Raw genomic sequence first — 20,930 nt, forward strand, 5'->3', positions numbered from 1 at the left:
CTCAAGACAAAGAACCTCATAACTCCAAACTCCCAGCATCTGGCATAAATTCTATAGTTTGTCATTAAGTACTAAAAGAATTATTTAAGAAAATTAGAAGCAGGGTATGGTGGCACATGCCTGCAGTCCCAGCTACCTAGAAGCTGAGGTTGGAGGATCACCGCATCCAGTATGAGGCTACAGTGGGCTATGATCATACCTATGACTAGCCACTGCACAACCAGCCTGGTCAATACAGCAAGACTCTGTCTCTAAAAAGAAAAGCCAAAAACCAAAACCAAAACAAACAAAAAGAAGAAACCACAAAGAATATCTGAAATTAGTTTTCATTTGCCTTTAAAAATTTAAGCTCCTTAAAGAAAAAACAATCTTTTGTACACAATTTCCGTAGTGTCCTTTTCCTGTTCTGTGGACTCAGTTATTAGCTTAATCACTGAGTCAATAAACATTTACTGAGTAAGGAACTGTGCTATGCCCTGGAGAGACAAAAACAACAAAACTACACAAGACACGGTAACCAAGGAAGACCCTGCTGAATCAAGTAACAGATCATTGTATTCATTTACTTTTGAGAGGAGTTTCAATCTTGTTGCCCAGTCTGGAGGGCAATGGCGTGATCTCAGCTCACTGCAACCTCCGCCTGCCAGGTTCAAGTGATTCTCCTGCCTTAGTCTCCCAAGTAGCTGGGATTACAGGCATGCACCACCATGCCTGGCTAATTTTGTATTTTTAATAGAGACAGGGTTCTCCATGTTGGTCAGGCTGGTCTCAAACTCCTGACCTCAGGTGATCAGCCTGCCTCCACCTCCCAAAGTGCTGAGATTACAGGCTTGAGCAACCGCACCCAGCTGTAACAGATCATTTTAAAAGCAGCCTGAAAAAGGTATGAAAAAACTTATAGGAAAAAACATTTCTTATATATGTTAACTTTATCAGCCTTATTCATACCTGTATTTATGATTTGATTGGTGAGATTTTTAATAAGAGAAGTATTAACAAGTGCTTCATTAAGAAGGAGTCCCAGTCCTGAGTAGCCAACGTCTCTGAGTCGAATATGTTGTTTACTACGCTCATAAACATTCGTGCATTTCAACATTTGTTCCATAATCTGGTCACAACAAGTAATATATTCTCAATATAGAAAACTAATAGTTTGTCACTTAAGTTAACATTAACGATGCTAACTTATTAACATTAAATATTGTTAGTAAATATCATTAGTATTAATATTTAATGTTAAGTATTGCCATTAACATAGCAATATTAACTTATAGATTAAAATAACGCTATTAATTTATAGAATAAAATATTGCTATACTTTGTTTTTGGAGCATTATTTTATTCTTAAGTATAAAAACCTCAGCATTAACCCATTTATGCTGGAGGTTGCAATTTTTTGGATTGAAGACATGTATGAAAAATCAGACCTTGGTGATGACCTTGAGCAGTGGGATATAAATAACTCCTGCATGCCTAGTATTCCAATAATGGAATGCTAGGCATAAATGAATTTAATAGGGAGGAGCACTCCATATTATACTATTACGTAAAAATGGATTTAAGAATAAACTGGGCCTGGCATGGTAGCTCATGCCAATAATCCCAGCACTTCTTTGGGAGGCTGAGGTGGGCAGATCACTTGAGGTTAGGAGTTCGAGACCAGCCTGGTCAATACGGTGAAACCCTGCCTCAACTAAAAATACAAAACTTAGCCAGGCATGATGGCCCGTGCCTATAGTCCCTGCCACTAAGAGGGCTAGGGCAGGAGAATCGCTTGAACCTGGGAGGCAGAGGTTGCAGTGAGCCAAGATCATACCACTGCACTTCAGCCTGGGTGACAGAGCGAGACTCCATCTCAAAAAAATAAACAAATTTAGAAAAAGAATAGCTGAGCGTGGTGGCTCACGCCTGTAATCCCAGCACTTTGGGAGACCAACGTGGGCGGATCACGAGGTCAGGAGATCAAGACCATCCTGGCCAACATGGTGAAACTCCGTCTCTACTAAAAATACAAAAATTAGCCAGGCATAGTGGCAGAAGCCTGTAATCCCAGCTACTAGGAAGGCTGAGGCAGGAGAATCGTTTGAACCCGGGAGGTGGAGGTTGCAGTGAGACGAGATCAAACCATCGCACTCCAGGCTGGGGGACAAGAGCAAACTGAAATGCACCTGTATTTGAATCATCAGTATGCTTAAAACTCTAGTTTAATTATATGGCAAATTAAAGAGAAATAATTAAAAAATTTGTTTCTCAATGGGAAAGGCTTAGATGAAAACAAACCATGTAGCTTGCAAGAACAAATGTGTGTCAATACACCTCTGGATCAATCTAATAATCCATTTAAGTAACAGTTATTAAAATTAAAATAATTTTCAAGGATAAGTAAACATTTGTGAAGCAATTCATCTATATATTTTATACGTTGCTGATCTCTCTGGATTCAGTTTCTTCATCTGTAAAATGAGAATAGTAATAATACCCACTTCATAAAGTTGTTGCAGGATTAAGTAAGCCAATATACCAAAAATGCTTAATGCCTGACATACAGTGGTTGCTACATAAAGTTAGCTATTAACGGTTGAAATGTTCTGAATTGCCACATAGACCCACCAAGTCAAGAAGATGAGAGGTTTTATATTGAGGATGGTATGACAAAGTGAATATTCCACTGAGATGATTTTCAGATTACAATATAATTAGTTTTTAAATATGTAAACAACTAAAACATAAAAACTATATATAAAAATAAGTTGAACAACTTAGAGAAATAGATATAAAAATAATTTACAGTCACAGAATGGCTATATTGCAAGAAAATTCATATACCCGCAAATGCCCCAAAATACAAAGATATTTAAGAAATATTTCTACCTTAAAAATGATTTCTCTTAGTCTGTCAGAGTACTTCTGATTTAAGAGCAAGGCATACAGTATGTCAGCATTTCCTGGTTCAAAAAGCAGTAAGAAAAGCTGACCTCGAGTTGGGCTGGTACGTAGGAGACTGAAGAGCACATCCAAAATTCCAAAGAGCTTTTAAAATTAAACAACACAAAACAATTCACCACATTCATATGTACAAGCACAAATAAGGTCATAAGCCACAAACAGTCATTTAATTAAGTCCTATATACTCTAATGTTTTAACTTTACTGGATCTGATGATATATATTTTTTTGAGACAGGGTCTCCCTCTGTCACCTAGGCTGGAGTGCAGTGGGACAATCACAGCTCACTGCAGCCTCAACCTCCCAGGCTTGGGTGATTCTCCCACCTCAGTCTCCCAGGGGTAGCTGGGACTACAGATGTACACCATTATGTCTGGCTGATTTTCTGTATTTTTGGTAGAAACGGGGTTTTGTCATGTTGCCCAGGCTAGTCTCAAACTCCTGGACTCCAGTGATCCACCCAGCTCACTGTACCTGGCCTCTGATATCTTTTGAACCAGACCTGCTTTTGTCTTATTCAATTTCCTTTAGTATATCCCTATCACTATTCAAATTTACCTGTTGGAACCATATCTATCCTGCTTTATCTACATGAAAAGACATCTCCTCAAAAAGTCTTTCCTTGTCTCTGCAACATATAAAACCCTCTTATGAAAACCTCACAGAACTTTGTATCTCCCTTATAGATATTTTCATACTCTTTTTTTTATATAGTTATTTGTAAACCTCTCTTATTGACCCCACCCTATTAGCTTAAAAGAATAATAATTCATCATTATATTACCTATAATGTCTAATATTATTGTGTATAAACAGTAAGTCCTCAACAAATAACTCTTTGACTGAATTGGCCAAAAAAATATTGCTGGCAATGAATCACAGATACAGCAATCATGAAGTAAGAAGGGAATAATGAGTTTTTTTAAGTAGTCCAATCTTATAGGAAAATAGCCTGCAGTAACTCATCTAAATAATACCGATAATGAAGCTATGTAACCACTGAGTATGTAATAAATATTACATATAGAGGGAAAAATGTCCTAGTTAACATAAATCTACTTAAATTTGTGGTATTGAGGAGGTTATACTGGAAGAGCACAAAAATGGCACTAAGAAAACATTTAGTTTCTAGTTTCAGGTTTATCAGCTGTATGACTTTTTAAGTCACATAATCTTTCTGAATATAAATTTCCAAAAGCATCCATGCAAAAAGTAATTCCTGGTCTGTATATGTTATAGTGATGGCTCTCAAATTTTACCATTTGCACCAGAAAAATCTGGAGGGCTTTGTTCAGCAGTTGAATCAGTAGTCTATTTGCATTTCTAACAAGTTCTCAGGTAAAGCTGGTTAGGGGCCAAACAATGATAACCACTGACTTAAAGCGTAGTTCTGAGGATTAAATGGGAAATGTATGTAAAACCCGAAACACATTTATAATTTTCTCTTTATGTTGTTTTTTTTTTTTTTTTTTTTTTTGAGACAGAGTCTCATACTGTCACCCAGGTTGTAGTGCAGTGGCACGATCTTGGCTCACTGCAATCTCCACCTCCTGGGTTCAAGTGATTCTCCTGCCTCAGCCTCCCAAGTAGCTGGGACTACAGGTGTGCACCACCATGCCCAGCTATCTTTTTTGTATTTTTAGTAGAGATGAGGTATCACTATGTTGGCCAGGATGGTGATCTCCTGACCTTGTGACCCACCCACTTTGGCCTCCCAAAGTGCTGGGATTATAGGCTTGAGCCACTGTGCCTGGCCTTATGTAACATTTTATGAACCTAGGTTATGTTAGAAATCTACCCAGTAACTTTGATGACAGGTAAACATACACCATGTGGACTATAAAAACAGGCTTCAGAACTGCCAGACAAAACAACCATTTCCATATATTACATTTTGTAGCTAACTAGAATATTCAATTACACTGTCATATACTTTACAAACAATTTGGTTAGTAGATAAAATTTACTTCTGGCCTGGAGTGGTGGCTCACACCTGTAATCCCAGCACTTTGGGAGGTCAAGGTGGGTGGACCATTTGAGGTCGGAGTTCAAGGCCAGCCTGACCAACATGGTGAAATCCTGTCTCTACTTAAAAAAAAAAAAAAAAAAAAAAGCAAAAAATTAGCTCCATGTGGTGATGCACACCTGTAATCTCTGCTACTCAAAAGGCTGAGGCAGGAGAATCACTTGAACCCAGGAGGTAGAGGTTGTAGTAAGTTGAGATCATGCCACTGCACTCCAGCCTGGGTGATAGAGTAAGACTCTATCTCAAAAAAATAAAATAAAATAAAACAAAATTTACTTCTTAACTGCATAACATTGAATATGACACTACACATATTTTACTCTTAAAATATTTAACTAGGCTGGGCACGGTGGCTCATGCCTGTAATCCCAGCACTTTGGGAGGCCGAGGTAGGTCGATCATGAGGTCAAGAGATCGAGCCCATCCTGGCCAACATGGTGAAACCCCATCTCTACCAAAAAATACAAAAATTAGCTGGGCATGGTGACACATACCTGTAGTCCCAGCTACTCAGGAGGCTGAGGCAGGAGAATTGCTTGAACCCGGGAGGCGGAGGTTGCAGTGAGCCGAGAGATTGCACCACTACACTCTACCCTGGCACCTGGAGACAGAGTGAGACTCTGTCTCAAAAAATGTGTGTGTGTGTGTGTGTTTAACTAGACAAATACATAGGTTCAAAAGATGATGTAGCAACTCAAATGTTAAAAAGGAAAAGTAGATTTATCTTAGGCATAATACCTGTTCTTCTTCATTAGTAGCAGCTATGTACCCCATAATACTTTGTATCTCTTCATGAGATCCACCTTTGCACAGAAAATATTTAATTAGTCCATACAAAGAAGTCCTTATTGTTCGAATATCATCGAGAGATAGTTCATTATATTTACAACCATTCCTGAAACAGAAAACAAGTAAAAGAATTGAAATTTTAATTTTTACATTTCTATATTTTCTATATAAAAGAATTGATAGTGTTAAAAAAAAAAAAGATCTTGCCATGTAATTCTGAGATTCAAGGTAACTTTGGCTTGCTTTCTTTTTACGGAAAATCTTTTAAGAGTTTCAGTGACAAAAATTAAAAATGTTAAAATAGCTTACGTGAATACAACACCTACTGCATAGCAGACATAGTTTAAGTGTTTTACATTATTAATTCATTTAATTTAATCCTCAAAGCAACCAAAGGAGGTAACAGTTTTCTTATCTCCTTTCAAAAATGAAGAAACTCAAGCACAGAGAGGTTGATTTGCCTATAGCTGCACAATTAATGAAAGCCAGATTCAAACCCACTGTTCATCATTTTAATCTCCACTCTATCCTACCTCTCTCCAGCTAAAACATACTAGAATCGCCGGTAAAGAGAAAGTCTACAGTCTACAAATTCCAATCAAGTAGCAGACAGAAAACAACATATCAAACGGAGAAGGAACAAGGGCATCATACCCATAATAAATCCTAAGTGTATCTAGAAGAAACTGCACACCATACTTCTTTCGGAAAACTCTCCTGCTGTCTTTAATGATGGTTGAAAGATACTGTATGTGACCTAAAATAGAAAGTTCAGTGGTAAGTTATTTAGCTAAAATAAGGTCAACAAGTAGTTATACATTTCTTAAACAACTATAAAATTTTTATCTGAAAGACTGCTCTCACCAATTCGAAAGGGAAAATCTCCACGGTTCCAAATACTAAAGTCAAAGAGTAAATATTGATACATTTGTTGCAGGAGCTGCATATTTTTCTCTAATGATACTTGTTCAATTAGTAGCTGAACTGCCATCAACACATTAACATCCATCAAGGTGCTTGGCACCTGAAATCAAACAGAAGAAGGTTCCACATAGTTCAGTTTAAATAACTGTCATTAAGCCATAATTTTAAATCATTAATTCAGAACATCTACTAAGAATAAAAATGGAAAAACCTACATTAGAAAAATATAAACTTAAGTATTGATTTTTCTGATGTTATACCACAATATATTCTCCTAATGTCATATTCCTAAACTAGTCTTACATTTCTCAATATCTCAAATATAAAGCTATCAAACAAGGTTGTATAAATCAAAGATTATACACTATTATCCAAAATAAGTATTTCTTGTATAAGATGATCCTATACAAGTTTTTAAAAGCTGCCTGTGAAACAAACCATATCCATTAATATAACTTAAGTGGTAATATTCCTTAAAAATATGTTTATTAAAAAGAAACTATCATCAGAGTGAACAGGCAACCTACAGAATGGGAGAAAATTTTTGCAGTCTACCCATCTGACAAAGGGCTAATAATCCATAATCTACAAAGAACTTAAGCAAATTTACAGAAAAAAACTCCATCAAAAAGTGAGTGAAGGATATGAACAAACACTTCTCAAAAGGAGACATTTATGCAGCCAACAAACATGAAAAAAACGCTCATCATCACTGGTCATTAGAGAAATGCAAATCAAAACCACACTGAGATACCATCTCACACCAGTTAGAATGGCAATAATTAAAAAGTCAGGAGACAACAGGTGCTGGAGAGGATGTGGAAAAATAGAAATGCTTTTACACTGTTGGTGGGAGTGTAAATTGGTTCAGCCGTTGTGGAAGACAGTGTGGCGATTCCTCAAGGAGCTACAACTAGAAATACCATTTGACCCAGCAATCCCATTACTGGGTATATACCCCAGGAATTATTAATTGTTTTATTATAAAGACACATGAACACATATGTTTATTACAGCACTGTTCACAATAGCAAAGATTTAGAACCAACCCAAATGCTCATCAATGATAAGAAAATGTGGCACATATACACCATGGAATATTATGCAGCTATAAAAAAGGATGAATTCATGTCCTTTGCAGGGACATGGATGACGCCAGAAACCATCATTCTCAGCAAACTAACACAAGAATAGAAAACCAAACACTGCATGTTTTCACTCATAAGTGGGAGTTGAACGAGAACACATGGATGAAACTGGAAACCATCATTCTCAGCAAACTAACATAAGAAGAGAAAAATAAACACTGAATGTTCTCACTCATAAGTGGGAGTTGAACAATGAGAACACATGGACACATGGAAGGAAACATCACACACTGGGGACTGTCCAGGGGTGGTGGTGGGGCTAGGGGAGGGATAGCATTAGGAGAAATACCTAATGTAGATGATGGGGTGATGGATGCACCTAACCACCATGGCACAAGTATACCTATGTAACAGACCTGCATGTTCTGCACATGTACTCCAGCACTTAAAGTACAATTAAAATATATATATATATATATATATATATATATATATATATATCTGTATATATACACACACACACACACACACACATACATTAGAAAGAAGAAATCCAAACATCAACTCCAAATCACAATCATTAGCTATATCAACACAATGTTAGACTGGCTCACCTTCTGAAGTAAAGCACCAAGAGTTGCAACTCCATGGGAGTGAATAAGATTGTCCTGGTTGATAGGATGTCTCTGAATAAAATGTTTTACAATCAAGATAAAGGTTGCGACTAGGTTTCTCTCTAGTCTTGACTCTGTGGAATCCGGAACATATTAATTACCACAATTACTCTAATAACTTTCATATCAAGTTTTCTACATCATAATGCATCCTGTCACACAGTAGAAATCTGGTCAGCAGTTGGCTTCCAAGGCTCCACTGTACAACAGAATCAGAAAAAGCAGCAACTGCAATATTGCATATTTACATACACATATTTTTTCTACTATAAATTTAACAGTGTGGTCATATTTCCACTAACAGTAGAAACTAAGGATAATGGAGAGTTATCTTTAGTTTTTTGATGAAAGTATTATAAACTTTCTGAATGATATTTGTAAAAGTAGGAACAGCTGCTATAGCTACAAATGGTTAAGTTTCTTCCTAATGACAGCAAAATATTTTCCTCTATTTCTCAATTAAGTCTCAAATTTCTCAGTGACTATCTTGTGTTAATTTCATCATAATACCTGAGGCCTTTGTGGAAGTCAATATGAGCCAATCTCCTTCAACAGGTGTTACTGATTCAGGAACTGTGCTTTCATTCTTTTCTTCAGGAAACTGTCCTTCACTAAAGTGGCTGATTTGTTCCAATAAAGGAAAGAGTACATTTAACCCGCCTATGCAGTTTATGATATCCTAAAGGGAAAATTATAATGTTTAAATCTTATAAAACAAGGACAATTTTGTCACATAATATCTTCACATGTATGACATTATAATTTACTAGATAAACCTTTAAGCAATGTATAGGATAACCTAGGCTGAAGAAACTTTTGTGTAGGAAGATGCTTTAAAGAGCAGCCTCAAGGGTCACCATAATCAATACTCAAGAGAGATCAGGCCAGACCATTTTTACTGCATCTTTGTTTTCCAAAGTTTAGGGATTTCCAACATAGGCAAATGAAACATAACCCCATTAAGTGGACTTTATAAGGTAACTCCCAATAATGGAGAAACAACTGTCACTAGGCAATTAGGCATAATAAACAAGATAATAAATAATGAAAAAAATGCACTTGGTGGTAGAAATATGACTGACTCCTTGACTTTTAGTTAACAAAAAGATGGAGAGGTTATTTCAGCCAAAGTTCAAAGTTTTGGATATTTTGGGTAGTTTAATAAAATATTTTCTCTATCTTTTGATAAGTTACAAACATCACTGACCTCATTTTCTTCATCTGTAAAATGGGGATAACAATAATACCTACTTCATAAAGTATTGCAAGGATTAAGCTAATACATAAAAAGTACATAGTGTCTGACATACAGTTGATGCCATACAAGGTTTGCTCTTATTATTATTAAAGTGTTCTGAATTGCCATGTGGACGTAACTTAAGTCTGCAAACAACCTCTTCGTATTCTTTGCTTGTTTTCTGAGAAATACATTTTATTGCATATATTTGAGGTTTACGACATAATGTTGTAGGATACACACAGATAATAAAATGGTTACTATAGTGACCCAGATTCACATTTCTATCATCTCACATAGTTACTTTGTGACAAGAGCAGCTAAAATCTACTTACTTAACAAAACTCCCTAATAAAACGTAATTTTATTAACCATAGTCCTCATGTTTTACATTGGATCTCTAGACTTGTTCATCCTAAATATGTTACTTTGTTGGGTTTTTGTTGTTTTCAAGACAGGGTTTCACTTTGTCACTCAGCTGGAGTGCACTGGCCAGATCACAGCTCACTGTGGTCTCAACCTCCCAGGCTCAACCGATCCTCTTACCGCAGCCTCCCAAGTAGTTGAGACTACAGGCATGTGCCACCAAACCCAGCTAATATTTGTATTTTTTGTACAAAGTTTTGCCATGTTGCCCAGGCTGTTCTCAAACTCTTAGACTCAAGCAATCTGCCTGCCATGGCCTCCCAAAGTACTGGGATTACAGGTGTGAGCCACTGTGCCTGGTCCATATCTTCTACTTTGTTTTGACTGTTTGTCATACTGATTTTGAAGAGTTCTTTGTATAAGTAAGTAAATTAACTCTTTGGATGGCAAATATTATTTTACCAGTTGTCATTGCATTTAACATGTTGGGTCTTTGACTTTGCTACAGCATAAAAATACAATTATTTTTCTTTTGATAATTCTGTTGCTTTTTGATCTCCACATCAAGCAAAAATCTAACTAGTTAATAATCCATCCGCATAGCTGTAACTCAGGGCACAAAAAACTGCTTTGATTTTCAGGTATGTATGGCATACATAAACAAGTTTCTATATATAATAATACTACATGGAATCATCTTTGTAAAACCAGTCTTACAAATGAAGCAAAAGTTAACTTATGAATTGTCAATCATGTCGTAAATCTTACTATGTTAACAGATAAGAAAAAGTGTTCTGGCCGGGTGTGGTGGCGCATGCCTGTAATCTAGCACTTTGAGAGGTGGAGGCAGGCTGATCACCTGAGGTCAGGAGTTCAAGATCAGCCTGTCCAACATGATGAGACCCTGTCTCTATTAAAAAACATAAAAATTAGCCAGGCATGGTGGTAGGCACCTGTAATCCCAGCTACTTGGGAGGCTGAGGTAGGAGAACTGGTTAAACCCAGGAGGCAGAGGTTGCAGTGAGCCGATATCATACCACTGCACTATAGCCTGGGTGACAGGGCAAAAAAGGGGCCCAAAAAAAAAAAAAAAAAAAAAAAAAAGAAAAAAAGTAAGTGTTCTTATCCCTAAATTAAGGAGAAAATGTTTTATATACCATAAATATGAAATTGATACTAATTGATAGATTCACTTCTACACAGGCAAAATTATCTTAATGATTTCTGTTTCACAGAAATAAATGTATTTGGTTGGTGTTAACTCGTTAGAAAAGTTTTCTTTTTTCCTGATTTACCAGCAAGTCCTCTTATAATTATCTTTTGTATTTCTTTTTATTTTACTTAGGTTATAACTTCTATAAAATATCATTTAAGGAAACACTATAAAAGAGATCACCCTAAACAACCTTTACTAATTTAATCACTCAGTCAACACTTATTTGTTGCATAATTCTGTACCAGGAACTGGTTACAATAAAGAAAAAAGCAGTGACCCCCTCCTTCAAAGTTCTTATGGGCTACTAGGGCATTAAGCAAACAGTTACTATATGCCAAATAAGTGAAATGATAAAGTACTATGGATACCCACAAGAGCAGTTAATTTGATCTTGCAAAGTAAGTAGAAGCCTCTAAATGGAAGCAAACTTCCAGCTGTGACATAAATATGAAGCCAATGAAGAAGACAAATAAGATTTGAGAACCCACACAGACATGTCAAAAAACATGCAAACTCCTCACAGACATTTGTCCCTGCCAGGAATCGATTTTTTTCTCACTCACTTTATAAGGAACAACATTATTCAAAGGACCTGGTAATTCAAAAGACCTGGCTTACAAAGGTAACATTTCAAACCCAAGTCATTCAACTACGTTAATCACTTATCTATTATTTAGATCAATCTGGTGGTGCTTAAAAAACAAAATTTTTAATAAGAGTATCAGTAAACTTGGCCAGGCATGTGGCTCACACCTGTAATCCCAGAACTTTGGGACGCTGAGATGGGCAAATCACCCGAGGTCGGGAGTTTGAGATCAGCCTGACCAACATGGAGAAACACCGTCTCTACTAAAAAAAATACCAAATTAGCTGGGTGTGGTAGCACATGCCTATAATCCCAGCTACTCCGGAGGCTGATGCAGGAGAATCGCTTGAACCCTGGAGGCCAAGGTTGCAGTGAGCTGAGATCGTTCCATTGCACTCCAGCCTAGGCAACAAGAGTGAAACTTTATCTTAAAAAAAAAAGAGTATCAGTAAATTTGTATAATATGTTGCCCAACATTTACTCTTAATTTACCTTAATGTCCCAGTTCACTACTTTGTTTCCTGTTAATCTTCCATGCAAACAATTAGTAGATAAATCAAGACAGATTGAATTTTTGCAGGCCTAAGAATAAAAGAAAAATAAGGCAAATGACCCAATTAGAACAAAATGTAACTTAAACCACATATAGAACATTTTACCATAATATAAAAAGGAATATAGGATAGTCAATGATAAGATATCCATCAAGTGCATTTTAATATTACTGTTCTCTATCTCTTAAAAGAATCAGGAATTAGATTCTAAAGCACCCACTTCTGAAAAGTAGTTCACTGCTGCTTGTCATCTGACAGATGAGCTATAACTAGAATTTATTTGCCAGTCACAGTTTTAAAATTTTTCTCTTTTAAACAAATATATGAGAACAGATTTTTGGCTTAAAAAAAATTCAATGCTTTATTCCCATTAGCACTTCCCTAGTCATAATTTCGTGATACACATAAATGTGTGAATAATATGAGAGATAAGAGATATCACAGAACAAAAAAATATTTATATCATGATATAAACGTACAATTACAGATATAAGATACTATTTTCCCTAGTGTTGCTGCCAGACAATCCTGGCTATATTCAGAGTAAGAGCTCAGTCATCCATTCATAAAGACATGTAACTTTATACTATATCTGCATTTTCGAGTAATGAAGCATCCTTGAATCTAATCCCCATACCAAAAGAAAATAACCCTAGAAATTTTAGCACACATACTGTAGCTATTGTTCTCCTCTTAAATAGTTGAGGAAAATGACATTTATAAAATGAATACTTAATGTAAATGTTATCAGTCTCAGAGACAGTCATATCTTTCTCCAGTTACTACCTTAGTCTGTGACTAAAAACTGTGGATCTGTGACCTGTTTTAACACAATAATCTCCTAATGGTATGACTGCCTCTAGAATTCTACCCCTCCAATCCAACTTTCACACTGAAGCTTAAGACCATTTCTAAAATGCAAACCTGATATTACTCTTCTACTTAAAATTCTATCCATTGCCTATTATTTACTCTGACATAGGAGGTTTGCTATAATGTGACCTTGCTCTCTAGTCTCATCTCCTCTTGCTCTGTGTCCTATACCCAAATACATGTAGAACCCAGTTTTACAGTCTATGCCTTTTTAGGTGATATTTACCATGCATCCCTTCTCAGTCTTGCTTGAACCTGGGAGGCAGAGGCTGCAGTAAGCCTAGATTGTACCACTACACTCCAGCCTGGGTGACAGAGCAAGACTCGGTCTCAAAAAAAAAAAAAAAAAAAAAAAAAAAAAAAAACCAAAAAAAAAAAAAAAAAGTCACACATCTAGAACTTGCCACTAAATACAGTGTTTGGAATATATGCAATAATTTCTTAGCTATCAATGCTATACAGTGGAGAATGAAAATAGGTATAAGATACAATTCTTCACAAGAAATAACATAAGATAAACAAACAGGTATCTTTGGGAAAAGAAGTTATACAAAGCAAACAAAAATATAAGACTCAAGAGACATTATAACCAATGCAATGCATAAACTTTGACTGGATCCAGAATTCATTTCTAAAAGGCTATACAAATATTTTCAGAAAAATCTGAAGATAGATTGTATATTAGATGAATTATGGACCATTTTCTTAGGTAGATAATGATTATGTAGAAGAAACATATAGGGATGAAGTGTCTTGATAGCTACATCACTTTGTTTTCACAAATGATTTGAGACAAAGTCAGCAAGTACAGTAAAATGTTAATTGGTTAATTTAGGTAAAGAGTATATAGGATATAACTTTACCATTCTTTTGAGTCCTCTCTAGGTTTGAAATGTACCACAGCAAAAAGATGGAAGAAAATAAAACTAACAAGTAAATTTTATTAGGTAAGATACAAAAAATAAATATTTAAAAGTATGGCCAGACACGGTGACTCATTCCTGTAATCCCAACATTTTGGGAGGCTAAGGTGGAAGGACTACTTGAGCCCAGGAGTTCGAGACTAACCTGGGCAACAGAGTAAGACCCTGTCTCCATAAAAAATACAAAAAAATAAGCTCAACATGGTGGCACATGCCTGTTGTCCTAGCTACTCAGACTGAGGGCAGGAGGACTGCTTAAGCTCAGGAGTTAAAAACTACAGTGAGCCAAGATCCCACCACTGCACTACAACCTGGGTGACAGAATGAGAACCTGTTTCCAGAAGAAAAAAAGGTGTAAGGTGGTGGGGTAGAAAAAAGTAACTATTATATGCAAGTCCTTTTTCCTTTTACTTATCTAATAAAAGCAACTGAGGTCAGCAAGGACTGAGTGGAAAAAAGACAAAAGAACTGTGAGGGACAAAAGAACTGGGAGGAAGAAAAGAAGTGGCAAAAACAACACTAATTGCCTCCATTATACTAACTGTTACATGTAACATATATACTAAATGTTACAGAAAATGTTTTGGTTTTGTGAGATTATACATTTTTGTATATCTTTTTCTAGTTTAGACAGCTGGTACATGATCATAATATATTACTTTTTTTTTTTTTTTTTTTAAGATGGAGTCTTGCTCTCTCACCCACGCTGGAGAGCAGTGGTGCGATCTCAGTCCTCTGACTTCCAGGTTCGATCAATTCTCATGCCTCAGCCTCCCAAGTAGCTGGGACTATAGGCGCCTGCCACCATGCCCAGCTAATTTTTTGTATTTTCAGTAGAGATGGGGTTTCACTATATTGGCTAGGCTGATCTCAAACTCCTGACCTCAAGTAATCTGCCCAACTCAGCCTCCTAAAATGCTGGGATTACAGGCATGAGCCACTGTGCTGGGCCCTTTTTTTTTTTGGACAGGGTCTTGCTCTGTCACCTAGGCTGGAGTGTAATGGCGCAATTACAGGTCATTGTAGCCTCGAACTCCTTAGGCTCAAGGGATCTTCCTGCCTTTGCCTCCCAAGTAGCTGGGATTACAGGCATATGCCACCATGCCTAGCTAACTTTTATGCATTTTTCATATATTTTGTAGAGACAGACGTCTCGCTATGTTGCCCAGGCTCGTCTGGAACTCCTGGCCTCAAACGATCCTCCCACCTGGGCATCCCAAAGCGCTGAGATTACAAGTATGAGCCAATGTACCTTCTGGCCTTTTTCTCCTTTAGAAGCGAACATTTTTCTTTTTCTCTTTTTTTTAAATTTTTGCTATATCACATTTTAAAAACTGAGCACAATTCTGTTTCATCTCTTTCTAGTAAACTATAAGAATACAAACAGTTTCACTTACTGAAGTCAATTCATTAGTACAAATTCCAACTATAATTATTGCCATTAATACCACAGGGATGATATAATGACAGTATTTGGACTCTAGTTGAGGAGGTATACCTTAATTTTTACTGCTTCTCACCTTCCTTTGAAAATTCATGATTATTTGATGGCAATTCAAACCCTTCCTTTTAATTACCCACTGAAATGACAAAAGGAATAGAAAAGGAATTGCATTTCACAGCATAGCTATAACTAGATGGACAGTTCACAAATTTACTCTGACCTTTGCTGTGTAGTAAAGAAGGATGTTAGCAGGCAGGTCAGCCATGTCAGACTCTTGAGACTTCCAAGGGCTTAAACAATTTGGACCTGAAAATTATTTACACATATATATATATTATTGAATACATATGGTCTCCTTGAGTCTGTGTTACCAGAATACAATTTAAAATTAAGCTGTTTCAAGCTACTCAAACAACACAGTTGAAACTCATTAAGTTAAAATTTACTTTGTTTTTATATTACTTCCAATTTATCCAAAACCTATAAAAATTGGGTAATAAATCAATTTCTATTACAGAAAAAAATTTTATATAGTATTAAAAACTACTATCGGCCAGGTACATTGGCTCAGGCCTGTAATCCCAGCACTTTGGGAGGCTGAGGCAGGGGGATCACTTGAGCTCAGGAGTTTGAGATCAGCCTGGGCAACAAGGAAAGACACTATTTCTACAAAAAATATATAAAAAATTAGCCAGAGGTGGTGGCATGTACCTGTAGTCTCAGCTACTCAGGAGGTGGGAGGATCACTGAAGCCTGGGAGGTAGAGGCTGCAGTGATCTGAGATTGTGCCACTGCACTCCAGCCTCAGCAGGAGATTGAGATACTGTCTCAAAAAAAAAAAAACCATACAAAAAAATAACAACAAAAAATTATCTGGCCATGTGCAGTGGCTCACACCTGTAATCCCCGCACTTTGGGAGGCTGGATCACTTGAGGTCAGCAGTTCGAGACTAGCCTGGCCAACATAGTAAAACCCTGTCTCTACCAAAAATACACATTTAGTCTGGCGTGGCGGTGCATGCCTGTAATCCCAGCTGCTTGAGGCTGAGCCAGGAGAATCACTTGAACCCGGGAGGCAGAGGTTGCAGTAAGCCAAGATCATGCCACTGTAATCCAGAATGGGTGACAGAGTGAGGCTCCATCTCAAAAAAACAACAACAAAAACAACCACACACAACAAAAAAAATCACAATTATCAAATATAACAAAGTCTACATTAGTTTATCTAATATAAGTCAATTCAAATATATAACACAAAAAAGTGAACCATTCTATTACTAATGTGAACAGACATCATAGAAATGGAGTAGCAGATGAGTAGGAAAAACATTTTCAACTTTATTTAAAAATATAAGAAATACAAACCATGACAAAGTTCTATTTTATATAGAATAACAGAGAAAACAATATTGACCATTCCATATTATTGAGGTTGTGGTAAAACTGGTACACTTATGTGTTATGGACAGACATTGTGAATTCGTATATCCCTTCTTGGAAACTGATTAGGCAATACGTAATAAGAATCATGAAAATATCCATATACTTTGAATATTTATCCTAGAAATTTATCGTTAAATATATCCATATAAGAAAAACTAGAAGTATATCATATTTGAAATTTTAAGTTTAGAACAAAATTGAAAATTATAGGCCAGGCGCAGTGGCTCATGCCTGTAATCCCAGCACTTTGGGAGGCCAAGACAGGCAGATAACGAGCTCAAGGGATCGAGACCTTCCTGGCCAACATGGTGTAACCCTGTCTCTACAAAAAATAAAAAAATCAGCTGGGCATGGTGGTGTGCGCCTGTAGTCCCACCTACTTGGGAGGCTGAGGCACGAGAATCGCTTCAACCCGGGAGGTGGAGGTTGCAGTGAGCCGAGACTGCGCCACTGCACTCCAGCCTGGCGACAGACCAAGACTCCGTCTCAAAATAAATAAATAAACAATTATAAACAGGGCCAGGTGCAGTGGATCACACCTGTAATCCCAGCACTTAGGGAGGGTGACGTGGGCAGATCACAAGGTCAGGAGATGGAGACCATCCTGGTCAACATGGTGAAACCCCATCTCTATTAAAAATACAAAAATTAGCTGGGTGTGGTGGTGCGCACCTACAGTTCCAAGCTACTCAGGAAGCTGAGGCAGGAGAATTGCTTGAACCCGGGATGAGGAGGTGGCAGTGGGCCAAGATTGTGCCACCTCTCCGGCCTGGTGACAGAGCAAGACTCTATCTCAAAAATAAAATAAAATAAAATCCCAGCACTTTGAAAGGCCAAAGTGGGTGGATCATGAGGTTAGGAGATTAAGACCATCCTGGCCAACATGGTGAAACCCTGTCTCTAGTAAAATACAAAAAAATTAGGTGGGTGTGGTCGCGCCCGCTTGTAGTCCCAGCTACTTGGGAGGCTGAGGCAGGGGAATTGCTTGAATCGGGGAGGTGGAGGTTGCAGTGAGCCAAGATGGCACCACTGCACTCTCTACTGGCAACAGAGTGACAATCTGTCTCAAAAAAAAAAAAAAAAATTATAAACTACCAGGCGCAGAGGCTCACACCTGTAATCCCAGCACTTTGGGAGTCCAAGGTGGGTAGATCACCTGAGGTCAGGAGTTTAAGATCAGCCTGGCCAACATGGTGAAACCCCATGTCTACTAAAAATACAAAAAAAATTAGCTGGGTGTGGTGGTGGGCACCTGTAATCCCAGCTATTTGGGAAGGCGAGGCAGATAATCACTTGAACCCGGGAGGCAGAGGTTGCAGTAAGCCGAGGTTGTGCCATCGCACTCCAGCCTGGGTGACAACAGCGAAACTCTGTCTCAAAAATAAAAATAAAAATAAAAAATAAATTATAAACAACCTAAGTAAATAACATGTTTTGAATCCAAGGAAATATACAACCATTAAAAATGATCATTTAGGCCTGGCAAGGTGGCTCCTGCCTGTAATCCCAACACTTTGGGAGTCCAAGGTGGGAGGATTACTTGAGACCAGGAGTTCAAGACCAGCCTGGCCAATATGGCGAAAACTTGTCTCTACTAAAAATATAATAATTAGCTGGGCGTGATGGCACATGTCTGTAATCCTAGCTACTTGGGAGGCTGAAACACTAGAATCACTTGAACCCAGGAGACAGAGGCTGCAGTGAGCAAAGAGCATACCACTGAAATAGGGAAAGGCTCTGTCTCAAAAAAAAAAAAAAAAAAAAAAGAAAGAAAGAAAGAAAAAAATTAAGGTTCTAATATAAAGTCTGAAAGTGTGGGCAATCCCATTAATCTCAAAATTCCCATGCAATCTAAAAAAGATATTAGACAAATAAGATTTTCTGCCGAGTTACATACTTTTAAAAGCTAAACTCCTGAACATCCTTTAAGAATATAGATATAATTTTGAAAGTAGTTAGGATCCAATAATAAGAGTTAGTACATATGTTTAAAATCATAGCCAAAAGAAAAACAAAAAGCCAAAACAAAATGAAAAACAGTTTGCAAACTTATCCAAGGTCCCCTAATTCTACTGCCTCCATGAATTCTTCAGATATATTAATATATTAATTGAAAAAACGACGTTTTGGTATAAGACTCATGATTTTGCAAATAGTTATATAATTTCTTCTGGAGATGTGGTTATATTTTGTTTTATCAATTCATTAAAATCTGTGAAAAGTACTGGCAGTGTTATGGACTGAACTATTTCCCCTAAAATTCATATGTTAAAGCCATAATCCCCAATGTGACTGTATTTGGAAATAGGGCATTTAAAGTAGTAACTGGAATTAAATGAAGTCATCAGGATGGGGCCCTAGTCTGATAGAGCCCTTTATAAGAAAAAGAAGAGACACAAGAGATCTCTTTCTCTGTCCATATGCACAGAGAGCAAAGACCACATGAGAGCACAGTAAAACGGTGACCACCTAGAAGCCAGGAAGAGAAGCCTCACTTCTATAGAAGTGAGAGCCTGATCCTGATGTCACCTTGATCTTGAACTTCTAGTTTCCAGAACTGTGAGAAAATAAATTTCTGTTGTTAAAGCCACGCACTCTGTGGTATTTTGCTATGACTGCCCTAGCAAACTAATACAGGCAGTATTATGGATGATATTTAAAATATTTACCGAAGGTTTGCTTTATTTATGCCTACAAAATAAAACGTATGGTATGTGGTGGGCTTTTTCTTCCCTTTCAGCTTCAATTAAAACAAATGCACTCTTCAGATGCAATACATTCTTCAGAATATATTTAGACAACAGAAAAAACTCTAAATTTGCTTACACATTATGACTGTGCATGCTCACCTGCTAAATATAATGCCTTCACCTGAGGAGCCTGTAGTGCTTCATAGAAGATGATAACAGATCCTAGCTGACCCTCCAGAGAAGTGGGACACCCCCATTCACTGTCCTGGGTTCCAGCTGATATCAATTTGGTAATTAATTTTGATTTTTCACTTGTTCCTCCCCAGGAAGCTGATGACAGAATTCCACCAAATGATGTCCGATGAGGGGTAACAGGAGAAGAGAAAGGTGGATCTGGGATCTGGGATGGTGGAGGAGTGGTGGTTCTTTGCCCAGCTGAACCAATGCAACAGGAAGTAAAGGGCTAAAATACAAAAAAAATTACACAATTTTAATTAAAAGATATCCTCATATTACAATAAAATAGTAGATAAAATTACACAAATATATAAATTGAAAATAAAAATAGAAGCAGTTTTACTTTTACTAAATATGAGGTATACTTGCATGTTTATACTTAGAAAATTATTAGCAAAATTACCTTGGCCTATAGAATTTGCATGCACTACTTTTATTATTTATTTATTTATTTATTCAGACAAGGTCTTGCTCTGTTGCCAGGCTGGAGTGCAGTGGCGTGATCTTGGCTCACTGCAGCCTCAACCTCCTGGGTTCAAGTAGTTCTCCTGCCTCAGCCTCCTAAGTAGCTGGGATTACAGGTGCATGCCACCACGCCCGGGTAATTTTTGTATTTTTAATAGAGAGGGGGTTTCATTGTATTGGCCAGATGGGCTCGATCTCTTGACCTTGTGATGGGCCCACCTCAGCTTCCCAAAGTGCTGAGATTACAGGTGTCAGCCACTGCGCCCAGCCTGGATGCATTACTTTTATGACTCACTTTATATTCTTTTGTAAATTTTGAATTTTTAAAGAGTGTATTTAAGATTTTTTTTTAACTTTACTGTTTTTGAAAATAGAGAAAACTGTATTTTTTCTCTTTAAAATGTATAAATGTTAATTATAAACTATCTTGAAATGGTCACTGAGATGAAA

General features: G+C 37.1%; 1 protein-coding gene across 14 annotated transcripts in view; it reads right to left on the bottom strand.

Moving 5' to 3' along the window:
- NBEAL1 (neurobeachin like 1) overlaps window positions 1-20,930 on the bottom strand; it is a 197,668-nt gene that overhangs the window by 90,810 nt on the left and 85,928 nt on the right. For 13 of the 14 annotated variants that reach the window (XM_032278592.1, XM_032278593.1, XM_032278589.1 and 10 more), the window contains 10 exons: window positions 19,938-20,241; window positions 15,866-15,951; window positions 12,344-12,433; window positions 8,957-9,125; window positions 8,387-8,520; window positions 6,625-6,784; window positions 6,415-6,517; window positions 5,710-5,866; window positions 2,872-3,030; window positions 949-1,108 (listed from right to left, as the gene is read on the bottom strand). In XM_032278592.1, the coding sequence (XP_032134483.1) occupies window positions 949-1,108; window positions 2,872-3,030; window positions 5,710-5,866; window positions 6,415-6,517; window positions 6,625-6,784; window positions 8,387-8,520; window positions 8,957-9,125; window positions 12,344-12,433; window positions 15,866-15,951; window positions 19,938-20,241 (1,522 nt within the window). The remainder of the gene's footprint in view (window positions 1-948; window positions 1,109-2,871; window positions 3,031-5,709; window positions 5,867-6,414; window positions 6,518-6,624; window positions 6,785-8,386; window positions 8,521-8,956; window positions 9,126-12,343; window positions 12,434-15,865; window positions 15,952-19,937; window positions 20,242-20,930) is intronic. The other variant, XM_032278591.1, reaches the window with a different exon arrangement.

This window comes from Sapajus apella, unplaced genomic scaffold, assembly GCF_009761245.1.
Source record: "Sapajus apella isolate SASKATOON/1434 unplaced genomic scaffold, GSC_monkey_1.0 scaffold10, whole genome shotgun sequence".
In the NCBI taxonomy this organism is placed as follows: domain Eukaryota; kingdom Metazoa; phylum Chordata; class Mammalia; order Primates; family Cebidae; genus Sapajus; species Sapajus apella.